We start from the raw sequence: 23,205 nt of genomic DNA, 5'->3' as shown, positions 1-23,205 counted from the left end.
ACAAAATATTAGCTTAATTTAAATAAATACACCGTTAGTTGAATGTTTGTTTGCCGCGCTCTCTCTTGAAATTAGCGTTACGGTCTAAAACCACAGCATCGTAGAAGATCATAGCCGTACTGAAAATAAAACAGCCCTACCTTATCTTCCGCTTGATCCTCTTTAGTTTTTGGTTCTTCCCTTTTCTCTTTTTTATTAACACCATTTCTTTTTGTCGGAGCTTTTTTTGAAGGGGACACATCCATGCCTCCTCACCCCACACCCCCAAAAGGGACTACGCCGCACTCTTTCCGCTTCCGGTTGCTTCACAACCTCGATATTTGTCTCTCTCGTGGCAAAGGAGAGAGAGAGAGAGAGCTTGGTTGCTTCAGTTTATCCGCGATTTCGCGTCCAATCAAGGGCAGAAGTGTTACTTTCAATTTTTTTTTAAGAAATTCAACAGTAGTCATATATTTTTTTTTTTCCATCCAAGGTAGAAGAACGGCCTGTCAGATATGAATAATTGTAAGTTTACTACACTACACATTACGGCACAGTTTTGTCCACAAGTTTGTCTACAGGTTCTGGATGGACGACTAACTTTCAATCTTTCGTAATTTTTCCAGTCCCTCTCATCCCCTCTAGATTTTGTTACCTGTCTGTAACCTTTCCTCGAAACACGTGGGTCAGTGGTTTTATGTCTACTTCATGTACTCTGCGCAAACTGTCACGTATTGTGGAGGTTTGAAAAGGAGAAAACAAAAATGTCATCCTATAAACTTAGAAGTGTTCTGCGTGGTCATGAACTAGACGTAAGAGCAGTTTGTCCTGCAGTTTTTCCTGAAGGAGGAATCTTAACAGCTTCACGAGATAGGACTGCTCGTCTTTGGGTTCCTAGTGAAGGAACCCTTGACTTTGAAGAGCGCCATGTTCTCAGTGGACACAATAACTTCATTTCTGCCGTATGCACAATTCCTCCGACAGACAAATATCCACATGGTATGTTCTCTATGTTCCAAATGAAACATAAATTAATCTCTTTAAATTCTGCCTAAATGCAAGTGATTAAAGCCTGGACAGATTCAACCTTTTTCTGAACGTTCATTCATGACTCGACAAAAATATGGCTAAATCCTATACCCTAAATATTATGGGAATTGCTAAAGCCCCTGGAAGCTTTCAGCCAGTTTAGTCAGTTGGCACTGGAAGAGAAACTGATAGGCTAGTTTTAATTAATGAATAATATAATGTGTACATCTAAACAATAGGTTGTGATTTCTTTACAAAACTTTGTCATGTGTAAACTTGGAATTTTAATAACATTTAATCGATCCTGATAAAAGACTGGGTAACACATTTTGAGTAATTATAATAAAACAGGTCCTTTCATACAGTAGAATCATGTACTGCCCATCCTTACAAATCATATAAACAACAGTCAGTTTTCTTTTGGGTGAGATTTCAATTGGAGTAATTGTGTTCGTAGTTAATTTTGGAGTTAGCCAAAAATATCTTTGTTCAAAAAACAATATTTTACTCACTTGCTGCACTCGTTCATAAAATATTGTTTTTAACATGAGAAAATAAAAGTCATACACTGTATTATCAAGCCACTGTGTAATTTACTTTATATTATTTACTAATAGTCAAACTGACAGCACAAACAGCCGTAAAAGCAGGTAATGTCATCATCAATATCCTCACTAGTCAGGATATGGACAATATGCCACTTGGGTGCGGGATGCAGTTTCATATGATTTTATAAGTGGTTTGTTTTCCAGTGAAAAACTCGTGTCTAAATAATAAAAGCCAATATTTGTCAATGATTATGTAGGTAGAGTTTTTTAAGTACCTGAAATTCTGTGTCTTTCAGGTCTTGTAGTGACTGGTGGGCATGACAATGTTATTCTTGTTTGGACACTGGATTCTCTTGGTAAGTTAAGGAATATAATCCACAACTAAACAGAAGACTTGCATGAGGCACCGTAGCCTCATGGTTAGTGCGCTTGACTGTGGATCGAGTAGTCCGGGTTCAAGCCCCAAGGGGGGGGGGGATACTTTGGGAATTTCTGGGTGGGGATGTGCCGCTGGGACCCTGGAACCCATACGAGAGCTAATTCGGCTGAATTTTGCTACCCTATACTAGAGTAAACTCCCCAAATCCCCCAATCTCTCGACTCTGTTGAGGCTGATTTGCGTAAATTTAAACTTGCCGATTTGATTCTTGTATATTTTTGAGTGGCAATTCCTGGTTTCCTTAGTTTAGATAAAATCTTCAACCAACTAGTCAGTTTTGTGACAAACTATACCCTATTCTAGACCCAAATGCTCTGATTTATATACCCTATCCTAGAGTAAACTACTTGAAAACCATACCCTTCACAGCAGCACCTACTTATATAGCCCATATATGGCAGTGCCCTCCCTCTCCCCCGGGTTTCAAGCCCTGGCTGGGGGCATTGTGTTGTGTTCTTGGGCAAGACACTTTACTCTCACAGTGCCTCTCTTCACCCAGTTGTATAAATGGGTACCAGCAAATTTAATGCCGGGGGTAACCCTGCAAAGGGGTAGCATCCCATCCAGGGGGAGTAGAAATATTCCTAGTCACTTCATGTTACAGAAACTGGGATAAGTTCTAGCCTGACAGGCCACTTGGCTTGTATGCAGACTTTACCGACAAGCTTCAAGAACAACTGTATTCTAAAACAGGTTTAGCAGCCAATTCTCTAGTCAATGTGGCCAATAGAACCATTAACATCTAAAACAGTGCTTTAGCTGAAATCCCAGGCCACAACTAAGCTGCACAAAACTCACTGTTGAGCATGTTTGTGTTAGGCATATTTAAACTGTCAGGTTTTCTGTGTTTTAAACTGTTTTTCTTACATAGAGCCTCTCCACAGACTGGAGGGTCATACTGGAGCTGTCTGTAGTTTAATAGCTGGAAAATTTGGAACACTCCTTTCAGGATCTTGGGACAAGTAAGCCAGCCATGTTCTCTATATCAAACATGCCAGTTCTCATTAATCATATTTGACATTTTCACTTTTTTGCTTCTTGGGAGAATATGTTGTTTACTTGTTATATTCTATTGATTCATTCTCCACTTTCGGAATGAGAAGGGACAAGCATTACCTTGCAATCAGGCTTTTGTAGCCGTTGCAGGGGACAAAATAATAGATGAAATACTACACTGTAATCACGAGAGTGAGATGAGACTTACCCTAGATTCATTCATCTACATCTGATTTATTAAGTCGGTAAAATCAGTAAGACATCGCACCAATTAAATCATTCCTGTGTCTTATGTGGCTAGTTTTTGATAATATTTTTGGATTAACAAATAAAGAAGCCTAAGCCATGTAGTACACTGTGATAAAACATGAGGGGCATTTGAGAACACAAGGGAAATGTAGAAAACACTCGCCTGCGGCTCGTGTTTTCTACATTTCTCAAGGGTTCTCAAATGTCCAGAGTGTAATGTGGTAATGGGGTGAAAAACAATAAAACACTCTTTTTCTATGTTTTATACTCTGATAAAACATGGGTTTTTGACTAATCAGAGCATGTGCAGGGTCCTATCTATATTATAATGGTTACTAAATATCTCTTATTGCAGCACTGCGTGTGTGTGGATTGGAAGCAAATGTATGATGAAATTACAAGGTCATGAGGCAGCTGTATGGGCTGTCCAACTGATGCCAGACCACGGACTTATGCTCACAGGTAGTTTAAGGCATTTTGGACCATGTATTTGCATATATTATTAGTAGTATTTATGAGAAAATGACTGACCTGCTACAAGTCTTGTTGTGAATTGATTCCTGCTATCAGCAGACAGACTTACATGTATGTAACAGTTCAAAATGAACTCTCAAAATAACATTGACCATTCCGGGGTTGTGTTGAAAACTTTAGATTGAAGCAAACATGACTTTCACTACCTTTAAATGGTACTTGAAATGACCACTGTCAAACTTAAAGTTCTCTTTGTTTTTTCCTTGTGTCTATTTTTTTGTTTTGACCTGTTTCCTGTTTCCTATTCTGGTGTATTGTAATTATTTTTGTTTGTTATCTGTGATGTGTATTTTGAAACACAGTTTGAAAATTAAGTAAGCAACTAGACTTATTTTAATAGATAACAATAATTTATTAAATAATTAATGCAGCACATTCATTACTGGCTGGTGTATGTTCTTTTTTCCTATTTTCCAGGTTCAGCTGACAGGACAATCAAGATGTGGAAGGCCGGAGCATGTCAAATGACCTTTACCGGTCACAGTGACTGTGTCAGAGGTCTAGCTGTGCTCTCAGCTCTGGAGTTTTTGTCCTGTTCTAATGATAGGTATTCAATGTAATCTCACTGATTCTTGTTTTCAAATGCCTGAGATTGTCACACTCAGAAAACAGTCAAACCTCCACTAATGACTCCCTCTTCACGATGGCTAGGACTTTTTGTCTCGACTACACCATTTTACTCACATTTAAACCTCCCTTCAATGGCCGCCACCTTACAATGGTCTGTTAATTCTGCCCAAGGGTGGCTGTTGTAAAGAGATTCTGCTCTACTGAAAAAAGAAATCTTGCCAGGCAAATTACGCAGTCGTGTAGTACAAGAACTTTCATGAGAATATTCCAACACTAGAGTTTCATCCATGTAGGCTTAAAAGTTGGAAGCAGGCTTAGATTTTACAAGTTAAGTACATGTAGCACTCCTATTGTGAACTATCAGTGTAAACTTACATTGTGTGATGATTTGTTTTCTCTGATCAGCACCATCAGAAGATGGATGTGCACAGGTGAATGTCTCCAAGTGTACACGGGACATACAAGCTTTATCTACAGGTCAGTCTCAGACCTAGTTATCAGCTGGCGTTTAATTGTCTTTAACTAATCTTATCTTGATCCACCATTAGCAAAATCTAGAGAAAGGTAAGGGAGCATTGTGAAGTACTTGTACCTCTGACAACTACACATTTGGTCATGTAATTGAAATTAATAGTATGTTCACCTTAATCTCAATCTGTGGAAATGGATTTTATTGGAGTCAATAAAAAAAATTAAATTTTGTGTCATACTTGTTTTTATCTAAAGTATTGCAGCTCTGCCTGATGACTGTGGCAATTTTGTCTCTGTTGGAGAAGACAGGTCACTGCGAATATGGAAGGGTATGTAACTCCTTTCAGACATTGCATTTAATAAATAATTTATACAATTTACCTCTTGAACAGAACTTCAAAATTTGTAATATTAAGTTTTATTAATCCATTAATCTATTGTTTGTGCAACATCGCTTATCTATAAACTGTAAATTTTTCACTGTTATCAGGAGGAGAATGCTCTCAGACAATCACACTCCCTGCCCAGTCAGTCTGGTGTGTTACATGTTTAAGTAATGGAGACATTGTAGCTGGTTCAAGGTCAGTTTGATTCAAGAGTTTGTAATAATGTACATATAATTATGCATATGTTGCATGCATCTTTCTTATTTCATATAATTATTTCATTGTGATTTTCTTACAGATTTGAATGGTTTAATATTTTTTTTGTTTATCAAATCACAAACTCTTAACACAAGCTCCTGTAGTACACAGTGTGTCTCTTTGCACACAGGTTACTACAGCCGTTTGTTTTCATTATGAAAAGATGATAATGATATATTTGTTCTTTTTTCTAGTGATGGTATTGCACGTGTTTTCACTGCTTCTGAAGAGAGATTTGCATCAGAAGAAGAGTTAAAGGTCAGTTTGGTATCGGTCATTTGCTTTCTATTCAGATTGTTTTGTTAAGTAGCATTAAAAGAAAAAGATCAAATAATTTAACAGAATAGTTGATTCCCAATTTGTCTCTTCCTGCAGCTATTTGATGCTGAAGTTGCAAGTCATGCTATTCCAGCTGAGGCTGCCAGGTACATGGTCATTAACCATTGCATTTCAATATATATGGGTTATTGACCAAGCATGAATTTGAGATGGCCTGATATTGGCCAAGTTCTTTTTCTGCGTGTTTATGGACTGAGTCAGCATCAAGGTTCATAAACCCTCAAAAAAGAACAAGGCCAATATCTAGCCATCTTGACCTAACAAGCTTGGTTAATAGAGGATTTATTAACTGGAAAAGGAACACTATTTTCTTGTGGGATACAGCGGGTAATCTGGAGTGGGCAAGATAGCTTCAACTTGCCCGCTCGAGTAGCCAGTCATAGTACAGGATTCAGTTCATCTTGCCTGCTTACGGACACATGGTGACACATGGCTCACTGGTCTAATTATACAGCAGCTGTATCACTGACTTGTGACCACCCGCATACATCTCCCATATTATGGGTTCAAATGAGAGCATGCATCCAATCTTTTTGTTTGTTTTGTGCTTGTCTGTTTTTTTAGTGGTCAGTTGGGTGATGTCAAACTAGAGGATCTTCCCGGTCCAGAAGCTCTTCTTAGACCAGGTACTGCAAAATACAGTGTACAGCACAGTAGCAACTTAGAAACAAAAAACAACCATCATGCAGATCAGAACACAAACAAGGACTCCAATACACATAGTGACAAAAGGCTGGTGAAGCCATGCTGGGTGGTGAGCTGCAGTAGCTGAGGATCCCCTCCAGGGGGAGGTGGCAATGTTCCTAACCTAGTTATGCTCACAGAAAACAATGTTAAGTGCCTCCTTTAATTCCTGACCATCTATACCCTTTCCTTTTTCTTACCACCTGCAACTTGGTACTACGAACCAAAATTGAAATATAAATTGATCACAAGATTTTAAAGGCTTCAGTTTAGGTGTCACTGACATTAATTCTTTACCCAGGTGATAGAAGTGCTCAAACAAAGCTCATAAGAAGAGGAAACATAATTGAATGCCACCAGGTGATAATTTAGTCCTTTAATACTTATCAGTTTGGAGAACAATTTTTGTGTGATTTCCACTTCACGTACGCGTGCTACTTTGCCCTTGTGTTGACTACAACAGGATAAACCTCAACCTGTAGTCGATTGTTTAACGGTATTTTTTTTACGGCTTTCAAAACTTGTTATCCTTTTGCACGCATTGCGTGCCTATGATGCTAAATGCAAATCAGCTTCTAATGATGAAGTCTTGCTTGTTTTTGCAGTGGAATGGCATGGAAACAAGATGGGATAAGGTAACAATTTTTATGGTGCAAGCAATTGATTACTTAGTTCATAGTTAGTAACTATGCTTAGTAGAACCAGAGGCTGATAACTGCAACAGGAAAACAACAACCAAAGACTAACCAAACAAACATGTCACAGAGTGTTCCTTTCCCAAAGTGAATGATGGCATGATGCGCCAAAAGAATGTTCATGGAAGGCGTAGTCATTGCTTTACTGACGTTCCTTCATATCTGTTCTCTTGTTACAGGTTGGTGAAGTAGTAGGATCAGCGGGAACAGAAGGTGCTGCAAGACAAACCAACAAAACAATGTACAATGGGAAGGTATGTCCGCTAACAACTCTCAATTTCTCACCTTCACTCTTGTGTAAAGTAGTTTTGCAACCATGAGAGTATCTCGCAATTCATAGGTGCAGGTAATTTCCTCATCCTCTCAAGTTCACAATTACATTTGTTAGTGCTGAGAAGTCTTCTTATAAATTTATTTAAAAACTGGTAATATATCGTCTATTTGTTTTGTCTCCTAGGAGTATGACTTCGTGTTTGATGTTGAAATTCAAGAAGGCCGTCCTCGTATGAAGCTGCCTTACAATCTAACTGGTACGTAATCTAGTCTCATTAGGGACGGGCAATTATTTTTCGAGGTGTGTGGAGGAGGTGGGGGTTGGGGGTTGGGCAATTTCCAAAAAAAAAGTTCTTGCAGGGCAAAAACTGCTGAAAGAAAATCGTGCAAGGGGAGCCATGGGGAAAAAGTCGAGCAAGCGCTTTCCAGTAACAAGTTCCTATTTTTGATTTTGAAAGAATTCTTGCACAAGCTATTGCCCACCCAAAAAAATCACTGACAACCTAAAAGTGAGAAAAAAAATCATACCTCAGTAAATTGCCCAACCTACCACCCCTTCAAAAAAATAATGGTCCGTCCCTCGACAGGCGGTATGTGGGAAAAAAGCGTAACTTGAAAAAAAAAGCGCTTTGACATAAAGTAGACTTACGTTATCTCGTTTATCACCTTAATCACTCAGTTGTCTTTGGGCGTCTTGTAGATGATCCGTGGATGGCTGCACACCAGTTTCTAGAGCGCAATGATCTCAGTCAGATGTTCTTGGATCAAGTTGTTGACTTCATCCAGAAGAACACTAAAGGTGTTACAATAGGACAACAGGCACCGTCAGCTGCTGATCCGTTTACCGGTGAGTGGTGCAGTATGAAGTGATAGTTAAATAATATCAAACGCCTGATTCTTTTTCCTTCTTTCTTTGCTCGAACTTCTCGCCTCGTGATCGTTGCTCTTTCGCTTCACATTTCTGTATCGGCTTGGCGCTAGGTAAAGGAAGAGAATGATAGCAGTCTAGGAAAAAGTCATCGTCATTAGTTAGCCAATCACAGCTTGAAGTAAATATCTTCAACGGTGGTAAGGATGGGGAATCATGCAAAAGGTCTAGAGAGCGGGGGAAAGTGAAACTGGTGAACACACAGGCATTCTCACACAACTGTGAACTGTTCAGCAATCAGAGTGTAAGTTTCCGGAACACCGTAAAGCATCTCATATGATTTCATAGACCTAGGACTGTTATTTATAATATTAGCCAGGCTAATATTGCTTGTGGGTTATTTTGAATACCTGCAATCGAATTGGACTGCCAGGGATGCTGTTATTTTTGGGGGGTTGAGGTATAGCTTGTGAACTGTATTTGGAATGGTTTTCATGTTGTATTTTAGGAGCTGGACGCTATATTCCACCCACTGGGCCATCCCAGCCAGTGTCTGATACCAGCATGGGAGGAGGAAGTGTTGATCCTTTTACAGGTGCACAACCAAATCCAAACGTTAAATGTCGCTTGTAAATTCTCCTTGCTGTCTCAACACGGTATCAAGCAAAGTAGTTTACGAAAATCTTCAACATTAGTTACCTCTTTCACTGCTAACACACCGTAGATATTGCCATCTAGTTTTACCTCCCAGCTATTTGTTGTTTCGCAGAATGATGATTGACCAGCAGCAGTCTTTGACACTTGCTTCCACTTCTAGAACTGAAATAGCGCAACGTTTTTCAGACAAATTTAAAAACATGTCTGATGAAACTTGTGATTTGTTTGGCCAATCTGGGAAGCACATCAATACTTGGCTGGTTTAAATGCTGTTATTTTTTCTTGTATTACAGGTGGTGGTAGCTACAGACCATCGTATACATCTCAACAGACTAATACAGGAGATGGAGTGGACCCGTTTACTGGTACTGACAATTAAAATACCTTGCCTCATAAAGTAATATGGGCTTATCTTTAGAAGTAAATTTGGTCGCATAGCGTGCTAACAGCATAGAACAATTCGTTTTGTTCCAAGGAGCGAATAGGACGCTGATTTCTCACCTTGAAAGTTTGTATGTCCAAGTTTGCTTTGAAGTTTAAACTGCCACGGAAGCTGGAGTTGATTGCCAGCTCTTATAATTCGACCTCAGGTTCCTTCCTCAAAAAAATTGGCACAGTCTTACTCTAACTTTGAACTGAATCCTTTTTTTTGTTTTCTTTCCTCTTTTACTTAAGGCCCGTTTGCACGACGGAACCACAAAAGATGAGCCGGTACGGATAAATTGCGTTGTACAAATAACTTTTTCTTCATCCGTGAGGAGCCAACATTTCACCCATCCTCAGATTACCCATTCAGTGGGTCCGAGCGCGGGTAAAGTTTTGCCTCTGCACGGATGAGAAAAAGTTTTTAACTCAACGAAATTTGTCCGCACCAAACCTTTGTTAAGTTACGCGTATCGTTTATATCGGAAACGTGCCAAAAATATTTTTTATCATGAAAATAGGCCTTAATGTATATGATTACATGAAAAAGGTAATTACGTTTATGATCCCGGCTGTACATGTAACTGCTTACAAACGCTCATTTCAATGTTAGCCGAGTGAACAGCGCGTGAATTTGGGAAAGCAATTTTTGTGATGGGTAGTTAATCTTGAGATTTATCTTTCCAGGTTCCAGTAGTTATAGATCAGGACAGCCAGCCAATCAAGTCAGTCCACCAAATGAAAGTCCCACAGCTGCTCAAAATCCTTACTTCCCTGAGGTATCTAAACCAGCAACTCTTTTAATTCTTTGCATATTATGCATTAAGCAGTCCGGGTTTGAGCCCCGGCCGGGGTCATTGTGTTGTGTTCTTGTGCAAGATATGCTCTCACAGTGCCTCTCTCCACCCAGGAATGTAAATTGGAAACGGTGAATTTAATTCTGTGAGCGGAGTGCTAATCCTGCGTTGGACTAGCATACCATCCAGAGGGGTAGGAATACATGTACAGAGAAACCAGAGATAAGATCCGGCTTCATGGACCACTGGCCTGACGCAGACTTTTCCTTACAAATCCGTTTAACTGTCCTTCGTAGAGCAGATGATTAGAAACTCTTAATAGGCCGTTGGTTCGCGACTTGCTGATGTTTTAAGATGAAGAGGAGATGCCCTTAATCTTGAGTGAACGGGGTGTGATTTAGGGGAGTGCCCTCAGAAACCTGTTCCTACTTGATACCATTCTTCTTCGTGCCTGGTATCACAAAGTGACAAGATAAATCATACCTTAAAGAGAGTAGGAAAATGGCGAGATTTTCTCTTAAAACTGGGTCAGTATTCAATAGCGTCATTTGCACTACCCCACCCACGTTTCCGCTAAGAACTCCCCACTCCACCCCTAGCATGTTACTTTGATTGTACATGTCTTAATGAATGTGTTGGCTTTCCTTTTAGACGTCGTGTGTATCATTTGATAGCGCTAACATCAACGCAATTGCGGGAAAATTAAAAGAATTCAACTCTAGCTTAGAAGAGGTTAGTGACGTTTTGTATGCAGACTTTTTTAACTCTCACCTTCCCAAACCGGAATTACGAGTTTACCCTGACACAAATAACGTAATTTGATTTTAGTTTTGATAATTTTTGGTTGATGATTTCCTTTTTCTTTATCTGTGTCGCTTTTTACTTTGTGTTTATATTGTATGTCAACCCTCTATCATTATGCTAAAATCAAGTTAGTTTGCCTTCAATGAATTCTTTAGCGGTGCATTGTTTTCGTTCCCAGATCTCTTATTTTAAGTAGGAAGTTGCATAAGAAAGAGATCTGGGAAAAACGTTACTTAAAGTGCATGATTTTAGTTTGTCGTTCTCTTCACTCTGTAGGAACAACAATTAACAGACGACGAACTTCAAAACTTGATAGGTAAGCATGACATATTTCACTGTTACCCGGACAGAGTAAATTTTTTCGGGGGTGAATCGACAAAAAGCAAGAAGCTTAGAACACGGAAAAGGCGAGCAATGCAATCGTGATGAATTTGCCATGCTTTGTTCGAGAGATCAGTCGTTGTGGTCGGGTGTGCTTCTAAAGCAATTCTAATTTTCCTTGGACAGACTTGTCCAAGAAAAATTGCTATGTCCGTCTATGTCTATATTTTCCTTTATTTTTGCTAACATCGCATCCAAATCATGGCCATCAGCGCAGCAAAAGTGAACAAAATAGTTAAGTTCATACAGATCCTTAATTCGACGTTTCCTTACACGCCTTATACTAGTATTTCTGAATGATGTGGGAAGTGCAGATAAATCCAGATCACCAAAGGTGGAACACTTCTCTGTGCTGGTGAAAGCGTTAAAATGGCCTCCAAAGCAGCTATTTCCAGGTACGTGGATTGTAATAAGCTTCTATTTTTATGTGGCCAATCACTTCTTCAACAATGTTGGTACGCAAGTTGTCTACGAAGTTTTCGCTTCTAAACTAATAAGACGTTACTTCTACTTTTTTTTTCTATAGATGGAAAATTTAGAGTTGTGTTAGTGACCGTGACATTTATTGAGAAATGAATTTGTGGAGGCGCGGTGGCCTCATGGTTAATGCGCTCGACTCCGGATCAAGCGGTCCGGGTTCGAGCCTTGGCCGGGGACATTGTGTTGTGTTCTTGGGCAAGACACTTTACTCGCACAGTGCCTCTCTCCACCCAGGTGTATAAATGGGTACCGGCGAACTTAATGCTGGGGGTAACCTTGTGATGGACTAGCATCCCATCCAGGGGGGAGTAGAAATACTCCTGGTTGCTTCATGCTAGTGAAACCGGAGATACGCTCCGGCCTGATGGGCCACTTGGCTCGTATGCAGACTTAACCGACCATTGACAGGGGCGTAGCCAGGATTTTTCAAAGGGGGGGGGGGGGGGGTCACACTGTGTCAAAGTGAGGTTACTCACCAGATTGTCGTGCCGTTTTCGCCACCTGTTGTAGGTTGTTTGCTTAATGCAAAAGGGGGGGGGGGGTGACGGACACCCAGGACCTCCCTAGCTACGCCCCTGATTGACGTTAATGAGAATTGCGCGTTCGTTGCAGACATTGTTCTCAATAGCTTACGGCATTTTGTTTTCAAACAGCTCTGGATATTCTGCGGCTTGCTGTTCGTTTTCCGTCCATCGCCAACTCATGTTGCAGTGGTTCTGATGGCGACAACCTTACAGCTCACTTACTTGCCTGTACAAGGTGGAAGGATTGTTATGATCACGATATTGAACTTTTGAAATATTCTTTTTTTTTTTGTCATCCATTTTCTTTTTGTAAGTGCAAATTACGAGAAACGCTAAAAACAGCCAATGCTATTCATTTTTTTGTTTTGTAAAAGGAGAAATTTGGGTAACTGGGAGTATTTCACGTGATGGCAACACCATTATACATTATTGAGCGAACGAACTTATGAACGTGTTTAAAGGTACCTACGGTAGCTGAGGGGAAACCTTCTGTTAATAGGGTACACCTAACTAGGAATAAAAATAACTGTGACGCCAATGTACATGGACTACAACAACATTTATTTACAGGATCAAAACAAAATTAAGAATTTCATAGATATCAGCCCCTGAATCTATCTTTTAGGAAGTTCAATAGATCCTTTCTTCTAAAAATACACATGTAATATTTTAGTTGATTTTACTTGTTTTTCTTTCTTTGTTTATTTATTTTCATGTCGATTTTGCTAACTCCTTTTCGTTTATTTTTTTCTCCTTAAGGGACGATAATCCTCAACCCAATGTGCTCCTGTCGTTTAGAATATTGTCTAATTTGTTTTTGTCTTATGATGGATCAGCTTTAGTGCTGAAACACAGAGAAAAGGTGAGATGAGTGGTTTAAAGGGTATTGCTAATTAAAGGAGCTCAGTCACGCTATTTTGAGTTACAATGGTCATGTACAAGTTTACCCTTCGATTGAAGGAAACCTGAAGTTATAGTAATGAGCCATAGAAGAACAAGGATGGAGAAGATTGACACAGATTACAAACGACGAACTTGACAGATTTAGACTAAATTTTTCAAGATGTGCAAACCGCGACTTAGCTCCTTGAACTTAAAAGAGTGATACCCAACATGTGCATAACGGGAACTGGTAACTTGGGTATCCCTTTCAAACCTTAAAGTGCCTGGCAAAAAGATGAAAATTACCAGCTGAAAGTACTGCACATTATCTGTCAATGGTCACACACTAGGTTTTCTTTTGAAAACGTTATCATTAGAACCACATTGTGTATCATGATGTACACTACCTCATGGAGATCGTGTTCAGTAGCTTCGTTGGAAGGTCTTACTCTATGGTTCTATCCACAAACTTTAATGTTAGAACCAGCATGAAGAATACCACTTGACAGTATTGCTCATTAATTTTGTTCGATAGTCGTACGCTTTGATTTCATCAGTTCAAGCGACGTTGTTAAACTCAAAGTCTGAAAATGATTAAGATAAGTATCACGATTACTCAACTATTTTGCTTTTCGTTATTCTTCAGATAGTAGAACATTCAATACCTTGGTGTAAGTGCGCTAACAAGAATATCAGGATATCTTTATGTACCGTTCTTCTTAAGTAAGTGTCATGTTATTTACACTTGCAGAACATTTCTCTAATATACACATTTTGTGCCACTTCAGTCGGGACAACGGGCAAATCCTCGTGAAAGACTGGACCCGAGCTGTTACTGTTAAATTAACAAAGCAACAACAACAGCAGACCTTCAAAGGAGCGTTTTCTTTCAAAATATCAGACAAAACTCATGAAACCGTGCTAACGGCGCAATCTATAGCTTAAGCGTAGCCCATTCTGTTTTAAATCATTCCCCTTCTTCTCTCGTTTGGTTAATAACCTGATGTCATATATCAAACACGAAATTATATTCCAAATTGCGTTTCTGGACGTTTTTTCAAGGGAAGCTCGGGGGCTCTTTGATACTGAATTACACCTAGTAACAATTACTTAGAAGCATGCTCTGATTTAATTACTTATTACTTTTGTAGTTTTTCTGTCCTTCTACGAAAACATAACGATTTTGAAGCAAAGACACAGTGTCTATCTACTCTAGCTGAGGTAAGTATTTTGAAGTTTTGGTCATTGTTTCGACCATGCACAAAAGTTTGTTCCAGTTTTGGTTCCTAACAATGTGTTCTTTGCAGATTTTAGAAAGTGAAACAGATAGTGAAGTCAGATTCAGATCTCTGGTGGCAGTTGGAACTTTGGTAAGTGAGAAAGCAATTAATTTAAGGAAAGAGTAGAACTTCTATTTGTGCTGTTATCTCGACCTGGTCCGAGGTCGAGTTACGAGGGAATCCAAGCCTACAAATGTAAATTATCTGAAATTTTGCGAAAAAAAGTTGGTCGAGCATATATCAGAACTCGTAGCTTAATGCCATGTCGTTACCTTACTTCTCTTACAGAGACAATAATAACAACAGTCGACATAATAGAAACTTAATAGAAACAGTTGCTAACGTTGCTATGTACCTATCTTAAAGCGCGGGAAAGAGTCACGTAGGCCATGTCGATTAGCTCACAGAAAACTGGTCTGATCTTCGTTCTTATCGATGGCCAATTTCCTCTGAGACGCGCCTGCAGGGAATCATCGTAGTTTTAATCATCAAAACCGTATCCAGTCCAAGATGATGAATACAACTACCATTCTCTGCAGGCGAATCTCGTAGAGGGAATGGTCCATTGATTTGAAGATTAAAACAAGATTGAATAAACTTCCCGTATCTAGCACCGTTTTTGATGGAAATGTGTGACATAAATAAATGGTCTTTACTAAAATACAACTCAAAACATCCGTCAATCATTCTTTTGTTTTGGCGACTATTTTGTCCGTGTCATGTTACAACCTTGCTTGATTTTTATGATCAATAACAAACTTATAAGTGGAAACCGCTGTAAATTGATTTCCTTGTTTTGTTGATCAACAGATCTGGGGTGATTCAGATTCCTTGGCTTTAGCTCAGTCGTTAGGAATTGACAATTCATTAAAGTCTTTATCTTCTGTTACCGATCCACCCAAGGTAAGTAGTCTGAGCAGTTTCAAACACTGAGGCACAACTCACTGCTGGCTAGTGTATTGCACGAGGCCAATTTTAACCTGTTTCGCAGTACTTAAAACCTTCCCATCTTGCACATTCTGTCGCAGCTAGTGCGTTGTTTAGCCTGACGATTTGCGTCAAAAACAGTTATTAGAGAGATTAAGTATGATTTTTTTCGGCAAAGGATAAACGCAAAAATATAAACTTTAGCACTTCGCTTTTTTCAGCCATTTATACCTTAAAGCGGGAATGTTTTTATTTACTCTGAATAGGAGATTTTTTTATATTTTTGTGTTAGGCTGAGTTTAGGTTTGAGGAAAAACAAAAGCCGAAGAAAATTCGGAATATTTTTTGCCGTTTGCCCAAAACGTCATTTTTTAACTCTCCATTAACGAAGCGGACGTCAAAATTAGTTGCCATTGGAACGTCAAAAGTGGACAAACGTCCTGAACTACTGGGTTAGAGATTTTCTCGTCACATTCTTGCCCTCGTCACATGTTTTTGACAGATCAACAAAACAGACGAACTCTGAATATGGGAATTACAGCTTTCCGATTTTGTTTCCAGTATCATATAACATCACTGACAGTATCATAAGAAATTATATTTTTATTTTTTCCACAGGTTGGTGACTGTGCGTCTAAAGTTTTAGCTGCATTAACGATGAATTAAAATATTGCTATTCTCACGCCAACCTCCTTTATTTTCGTTCCTGAGCGCTGCACCGAAAGTATAAACACCTCAACGCCACTATGTTTGGACGGATTTGGTTGCTGCTTTTATGCATCGCAATTTAGTTTAGCAGCAAGATGATTTGAAGTGTTCTAGAAGGACGCATCATTTAGTAGAACAGTTTCTGCTGGTTTTGTAATCAGGTAGTGCTTAAGACCGCCATCTTAATCCATCAACTCCGTGACAGGCAGATTTTTCAAAGGATATTGACTGGGTTGACCAGTCCAGAAGGGTCTAAGTATCAACGTTTTGTACAAGAGCAGAATTCAGCAGTACAGAACCATTCAAGTTGCCATATTCAAAAAGGGTGCGCATCACTACGCTTCACATCTTATCGCATGGCGGTCGCTCATTGGCTGAAATGCTTTTCGAGAGCCACGTGATTAGAACGTGATTAGAACGTGTTTACAAGTGTCCTCTGTAAAAGGAATTTTTCCCGCGCTTTTAAGATGTAATACTTTGGGTTGCTGTTGTTGTTGTTGTTGTTGTTGTTGTTGTTGAATGTATTTTGTGGTCACACTAGCCTAGTCCCTAGGCGTTCTCGGCTAACGGGATTCTGGGTTTTTATCGAGAGTAGTGACGTCACCGAAGAGCACTCGCCGAGAACGCTTACTCTCAACCAGACCTTGCGCGGACAGCGAGGCAAGAGAGAACCCAGAGACTAAGCGGCTGGGTAGACGCTGGACTTTATATGAGAGCTACTGCAAATGTGCGAAATGTTTATTTCTTATAGAGTAACTTATAATTAATGAGAGCCTAATTTAAATGAAGAAGGTGCCTTACAAATAAACAGCTTAGCTGTGTTCTTTCAGCCGTTCCAAATAGTCGCTCAGCTGGCGAAATGTTCTTGTGTAAGTATTATTGTTCAGTCCCTTGGACTTAAGCGCTATCACTCCAAGGAAATTTTCACCACCCGTGTTTTTTAGCATTTCCTGAAGTGTATTTGAAATAGAATCGAGAAAATAAGTCGTGTGGGTTTCTGGTTGTTCCGACGCGAAGAAGCCGACACCTTACGGCCACCCCGTTCATACGGCCACCTCGTTATGACGCTCACTTTATTCTGGCCCGAACAAAAGCTCAGTCAGTGATTTTCTGATTGAAATAACTCCTTTTATACGGCCACCCCGTAAAAACAGCCAGATTTGTGTGGATCTTTGTAGATATCCCGCACACGCGTCAGGTGCTTAGCGACCATATATGTACGCGCGAACCTCCGGAAATCCAGGGAAAATTAATTATATATTTGCTGGTGAAAAGCGTCTAATAACTAAATTACCTCGTTTGACAAATCGACTGCTTGGAAAAGGTGCGTTTCTTTGTTATTTAAGTAGCAAAACTGAATCTGATCTTGTTTTTACAGCTAATTAAAAGGAAACTTGATACCATCATTTAAATTCTGAGTTATAACCACACATCTTCAAGAGTTGACCGTCGTGGAATAGTCTTATGAACGGATTTGCGCAATATTCTAAAGGCCAAGAGGTAGATAGATTACATATCTGTATCTAATCCAACACATCTTTAAACAGAGTAATTCGAAATTTACCATGCAAGATTATTTCATACGTGATGGCTGTCAGCCAGCGCTTGTGAAAACCATTACTGTCGTCAAGGGTTCGAAAAGCTATGCACTGTTTTCACACAGTTGCTTTTCCTTTCTAAACGATTGGTCCTGGGAATTCCTTAAGGGCTAAAAATATTCCGCTCCCACCAACGTCGCGAATGGATACAAACAAACGTTCGCTGGACTTGGAGAATGGAAAAAGAGGGACTCTGTCTTCACATTTTATTACCTGGCGATCAAACAGTTTGCATTAAGAGCGCCCATCTGATATCGACGTATGTAATCGCGTCCTATTTGTATAAGAAATTGGTCTGTTTGTAGAGGTAATCAAATGATTTCAAGTGCAGTTTGGAATAATTAAGTACGTGTAGAAGTAAATTTTTCAAAGACTAGTGGCCGTTTTTATACTAAAGACGCATTACTTGGGCAAACATTTGTAGTTCGTCTGGTTATGCGTCTCTAGTATAAAGACGGGCACAAGACTTATTATGCGTCTAGACGAACTATCTCTCCTAGTTCGTTGTTCAAGACGAATTTCGAAGTATAGTTCGTCTAGACGCATAATACGTCTTGTGCCGTCTTATCGTCTTAAGTATAAAAACGGCGAAGACGCATTATCCTTCTGGACGGATAATGCGTCTTCTAGTATAAAAACGGCCACTAACTTAAATTGCACGAGCCCGTGAGGCGAGTGTGATTTGAATTCTTTGAAAAATTCACGAGTGCTTTAATATTTATTCCAAATTTCACGAGAAATTAAAGGTAATTTGGTTACTTGTTGATGATATACATACAATTTAATTCCAAGTTTGTGCACTCAATTTCAAGTTTTTGCCCTGCATTTCAAGTTTCTGTACTGTTTGGGATCAATTTGACGTGCTCTTCGCCAGTCAGAACGCTGACATTTTTGCATGTGTGTTATTAGATAAAAGATTAGGGATTAATTGTACGTGTGAACCGACTGGCGGACCTAATTGTTTCGAGAGGAAAGAAAGATGTCCTTTTATGGTTACCGATACCTTTGGAGGTATCTCACGTCCAAGCGATGTAGCGCGTCCGGTTTAAACTGTAGATACCTAAACACCATGCATATCAAATTGAAGCTTATAGAGCTGGCTATCAAACTATACCAAGGTTTTTTTTGGCTTGTTTAAAAAAAAAAGTGAATTGTCGAACTCAGTTTCACGACCTTTAAATGCGAGCTTCCGAAACGCCCTTTGGAAGCTACAAGTCAAAGCGAAATTTTGTTTTTCGCTAATTTAGTTTGTTCCTCAGTTTCCTGACTGAAAGCGCTACCAAAAACGTGTCTACGTTTTGGTATGTTCAGTTGCAGTGAAAAGTGAACATTTTCGAAATGAGATTAAAAAATTGTGTAGCGACCGTGCATAAAGTCGCTCTCAGCCAAAAAACATTTCGAAATAAAAAATTTGCAGACGCGTTTTAATTGTTTTATATGTTCAACTAGCCACTGTCCAAATTTGAAATCAAACGAACAAATTCCCTTTAGCTTGTAGCTTCCAAAAGGTGATTCGACGCTCATATTTAGAGGTCGTTAAAACTTCGCTAATTCATTTTATTTTAACATTCTTGATATAGTTTGATAGCCAGCTCTATAAGCTTTAATTTGATATAGGGGTTTAGGTATCTGCAGTTTAAACCAAACGCGCTACATCGCTTGGACGCGAGACACCTCTGAAGGTAAACGGTAATCTTAATACTACAGTAACCATAAATACAAGTTTCGATCCAATTAAGTCCAGAGCCAAGTTTTGGTTGATTTTTTTTCGTGTTTTTGTTCTCGCTGCTTCTTGATTTAGTAGTTTTTTTTGTCTGGCTGAAAGCGAAGACTTGGAAGATTTATCCGGGACATGTTCGTTTCTTTACTAAGAGCTGACTCCATTACTCAAATGCGACCGATGCAATTAAAATTTAATTCTTGAGCTATCAATCAGTTGATATATTGGATAATAGGATCCGCTTCCAGCCGATAACAAGGGAGTATACACTGTCGCAGTAAACATAATTTTCCAACTTTCCGACAGTACGTGATCATGTGATAAAATGCTTATTGACTGAGTTAAGTTGGGCCGGATGGGAAAATATTTGGCACTCAGTCTGGACGTACGGACCTCGATGCGTTCCGGTCGGCGTACGTCCCGACGGACATAGCTCGAGCCAAATTTATTGCCGTCCGGCCCTTCAACTCAGTCAATAAGTACGGAGTCAGACCTTAACTGTGAACTTTGTAAGCTTCTTTAACAGCGACTTGCCTTACCGGCTGTGTTATGGATGTTACTGAAACGAGAAATAGGAAATGGGAAATTGAAATGGGAAATGCCAAATTGTTGAAATGATGTTACTTTCAAACTAAACAAGTATATCCTCATGAGCATTCTATAAAATAGAACGTTGGGTAATGAGATGAATTTACTGGATTTTCGAGGGTTCGTTACACGTTCTGTGGAGACGGACTGCTACTACGAAAAACGTAGAAAATAGCTGCCGACACTTTGTTTTAGAAGCAAAATGACGAGGGCAAAATAAATCAAAAACTAGTTCGTTTAGCCTAGTTTGTCAAGGAGTCGTAGCTTCTTTCATCAAGTGAAATCACGCCTTTAAAGCCTACTTTTGTAACCTGAAATTACATCGATAAGTCCCAATTCAGACGCCGAACTTTTCATGAACCGACCCAGGAGCCATAATCAGGGACGGAGACCGTAAGCGCGCGCCATTTCTAGTATTGGGCTGTCCCTATGATATGGGACAATTTTCTATTTAGAGAGCAAATTGCGCCATCGCGTGCGGCACACGCGCGTACATACTGCGTGGATTTTGCGGATGTAGCGCGGGGGAAATGTCCCGCTTTATGTCACTAACCAAGATGGGTTCTGCTGCTTCTTTTACAAGAACTCCACATTACTCCACTCTAAATTTCACATATAATGAAGATTGACAGTTTTTCCATTACACAGCGAAACTAGTTGGATATATTTGGATATAGCGGTGTTTTATAACTCTAAAGTTTCCCTGCTCTTACCAGACGCTTGCGGGGATTTCGCCAGAGTGTATCGCGACCGAAAAGTAAAACAAAATTTCAAGTTTGAGTTTCGCCTGAATTGTAAGCAACGCTCGATGTTTCATCAAGGCCTTTACTGCTGTAGATACTGCTCAGTTTTGTTTGTGTAAAAATCCAATAAATTGTCTGTTGTCGATGTATAAGAGGGCCCGCCGATGCGTGTTTTGCGGTCAGTAAACATGACAAATTGGACTTCCGCACTTTCGTGTGAAAACGTTCATCGAACTCATACAATATCTCTATAGTTTTCAAATATGTTTAAGGTTGATAAATGTTTGAGAACATATTAAAAGCTTAGCTGAAAACATGTGAACACAGCAGAAATAGTCAGCAAAGTTACGATGACGCTTTCTGTATTCAGATTCGAATAACGATTTCGATTTTGTTGGTCGAGTTATTAAAACTCCTTGTCTATTTTTTTTTTCGCAGTGTAAAACTTCACCATGTTGAAGAAACACACATGATGTTGGTAGCCTTTGGCGTTGGTGAAAATTGTTGCAGCATCTCATCACAAAAGAAAACGAAAGAATTCCTTCTCAAGAGTTTTTGATAATTGAAAACACCGACTCGGACTTGAAAGTGCACGCGCTGCACTATGCAAATGAGCTGCTTGCACGCGTCAGACTTTCCTTTCAAAAGCTTTTGCAAACTATAATAATAATAATAATCATCATCATCATCATAATCATCATCTTTATACAGGAGGCTCCACTCACTAATGTCAAACGAGCAGAAACAATGACAAACCATCTAAAACAGGTTTTGGTCATGATTAAGCATTGCTTGAGAAACTCACAAATTAACTCGATACCAGAGTAGAGAGTTTTCTTGCTATATTCTTAAGTTAGAACAAACGCAAAAGCGTACGCGTTAGTTTACAACTATAGCGAGCAGATCTTATTATTCACTCACAGCGCAAAATTGAACTCTTGTTTTCGATCTTAAAAAAATCACCTTTTCCATTAGCTCAGAGCATAAAGCTACATATTAGCGCCCTGGTTCTTATTCCCTGCCTTGTTCAACACCATCGCTGTGAAAAGTCCGCTAGAGAATCTCGCAACTCTCACCATTTGATCACGCAACGTGACAACATCCACGCGAGAACCCACGACATGTGCGTGGATCTGCGCGGATATAGGACGTCAGGATGGCGCAATTTGTTCTAAAAATAGCAAAATTGTCCCATATCATAGGTGCGCGCGGATCCCAAGACGGTCTCTGTCCCCCATTATGGCTCCTGACCGAACTTAATTCGAATTTGGACCGACCCAAATTATCAAAAGTGCGCCTGTTGATTTAGACGTCGTACTTAATTCACCGAACTTAATTTAGTTTGAACCAAAACACATCGAAAGGTCAGCGGTTTTCAGGAAAGGTGTGTATGCATTAGGTTCGGCACTTGGGCACATGAAAAGTTCGACGCCTGAATCAAAGCCTTTCCAAAGCCGAAATTCCCGGCTGAGCTAGGCGGGAAGAACGGCTGAGCCGCTTCAAATTCAAATAGCCGTTCTTAACTGATTCAGACGCCGAACTTTTCAAGTACTTAATTAAACGTATTAGGTTCGGCTTATGAAAAGTTCGGCGTCTGAACTGGGCCTAACTTTTTGCATCTAAAATATCATTATTAACACAAACCACTCACCATTAACTGAGCTTATTCCTAAGTCGGATGAAGGGGTGACTTTGTTATTAACCTCTGTTGCGTAATCTATTTTTGAATTGTGTAATATTTTCTTTAAATGCAGCCGCTTAAAAATTTTGAAGAGTTGGTTCTCAGGAGTTGAGAGGCTTAGTCTTTGATAAACAATCATGCACGGTTTGTTCACATTTACTCTCGGTTCAAAGACTGTTGAATGTGCCTTTTTCTTATTTCTAGCTTTTAATCATTTCTTTTCCGCTGTTCTAGCTTTTGGATCCCGTGGAGTTTGGTTTTATTCCGCTCTACTCGCCTGCAGGGAAACTTAATAGCGGGTAAGAAATTTCACCGCTAGTTTTGTCTTCAACAATTTTGTGCATTTGAGCAATGCGAGCTTGTATGTTGGTGTGACTATTTTTCTGAAAAGAACCCACCTTACCTGCACAGCAGCCCAAAATCATTACCGCTTATGCTAGTCACTATGTTTAATGCGACTTGACATTTTTCAGTCTGTGTGGCTACGTTTTCGTTTACTTTCTATTAAAAATCACTTAAAGACAATGTGTAAATGAAAATGCATTTACAAGATCTGAGTTTTTTTCTTCTTGTCAGTGTATCCAGGCGTCACTTTATCAATGCCTTGTCTCTCAAAATGTTTTGCACAGCCGGAGATTTGCAATATTTACACAACAATAGTTCATTTCTTTTTTTCGGGTCCTGTGTTCCCTGT

At 39.5% G+C, this 23,205-nt stretch overlaps 1 protein-coding gene across 1 annotated transcript; it reads left to right on the top strand.

Annotated features, from left to right (window-relative positions):
* The first annotated feature begins 632 nt into the window (after positions 1 to 632).
* LOC110063801 (phospholipase A-2-activating protein-like) lies at positions 633 to 17,021 on the top strand. The gene is made up of 29 exons (XM_089275084.1): positions 633 to 978; positions 1,853 to 1,912; positions 2,867 to 2,957; positions 3,596 to 3,702; positions 4,192 to 4,321; positions 4,750 to 4,821; positions 5,071 to 5,144; positions 5,306 to 5,396; positions 5,654 to 5,717; positions 5,835 to 5,884; positions 6,363 to 6,424; positions 6,784 to 6,842; positions 7,088 to 7,117; positions 7,357 to 7,431; positions 7,635 to 7,707; positions 8,151 to 8,297; positions 8,827 to 8,913; positions 9,269 to 9,340; positions 10,086 to 10,177; positions 10,847 to 10,927; positions 11,276 to 11,315; positions 11,668 to 11,775; positions 12,514 to 12,619; positions 13,144 to 13,246; positions 13,913 to 13,989; positions 14,418 to 14,487; positions 14,574 to 14,636; positions 15,357 to 15,449; positions 16,092 to 17,021. The coding sequence occupies exons 1-29, from the start codon at positions 744 to 746 to the stop codon at positions 16,137 to 16,139; spliced, it is 2,460 nt and encodes an 819-aa protein (XP_089131210.1). The 5' UTR covers positions 633 to 743; the 3' UTR covers positions 16,140 to 17,021.
* Positions 17,022 to 23,205: the final 6,184 nt, after the last annotated feature.

Source organism: Orbicella faveolata, unplaced genomic scaffold, assembly GCF_042242905.1.
Source record: "Orbicella faveolata isolate gen_17 unplaced genomic scaffold, um_ofav_v1 contig_36, whole genome shotgun sequence".
In the NCBI taxonomy this organism is placed as follows: domain Eukaryota; kingdom Metazoa; phylum Cnidaria; class Anthozoa; order Scleractinia; family Merulinidae; genus Orbicella; species Orbicella faveolata.
The sequence above is the reverse complement of the archived record's forward strand: the minus strand, read 5'-3'. Positions and strand labels throughout refer to the sequence as shown.

Coding starts and splice junctions, on each gene's coding strand:
- LOC110063801 (XM_089275084.1), top strand. CDS start 744: ATGTCATCCTATAAACTTAGAAGTGTTCTGCGTGGTCATGAACTAGAC. Junction 11,776..12,513: donor TCCAAAGCAGCTATTTCCAG/GTACGTGGATTG, acceptor GTTTTCAAACAG/CTCTGGATATTCTGCGGCTT. Junction 13,990..14,417: donor TTATGTACCGTTCTTCTTAA/GTAAGTGTCATG, acceptor TTACTTTTGTAG/TTTTTCTGTCCTTCTACGAA.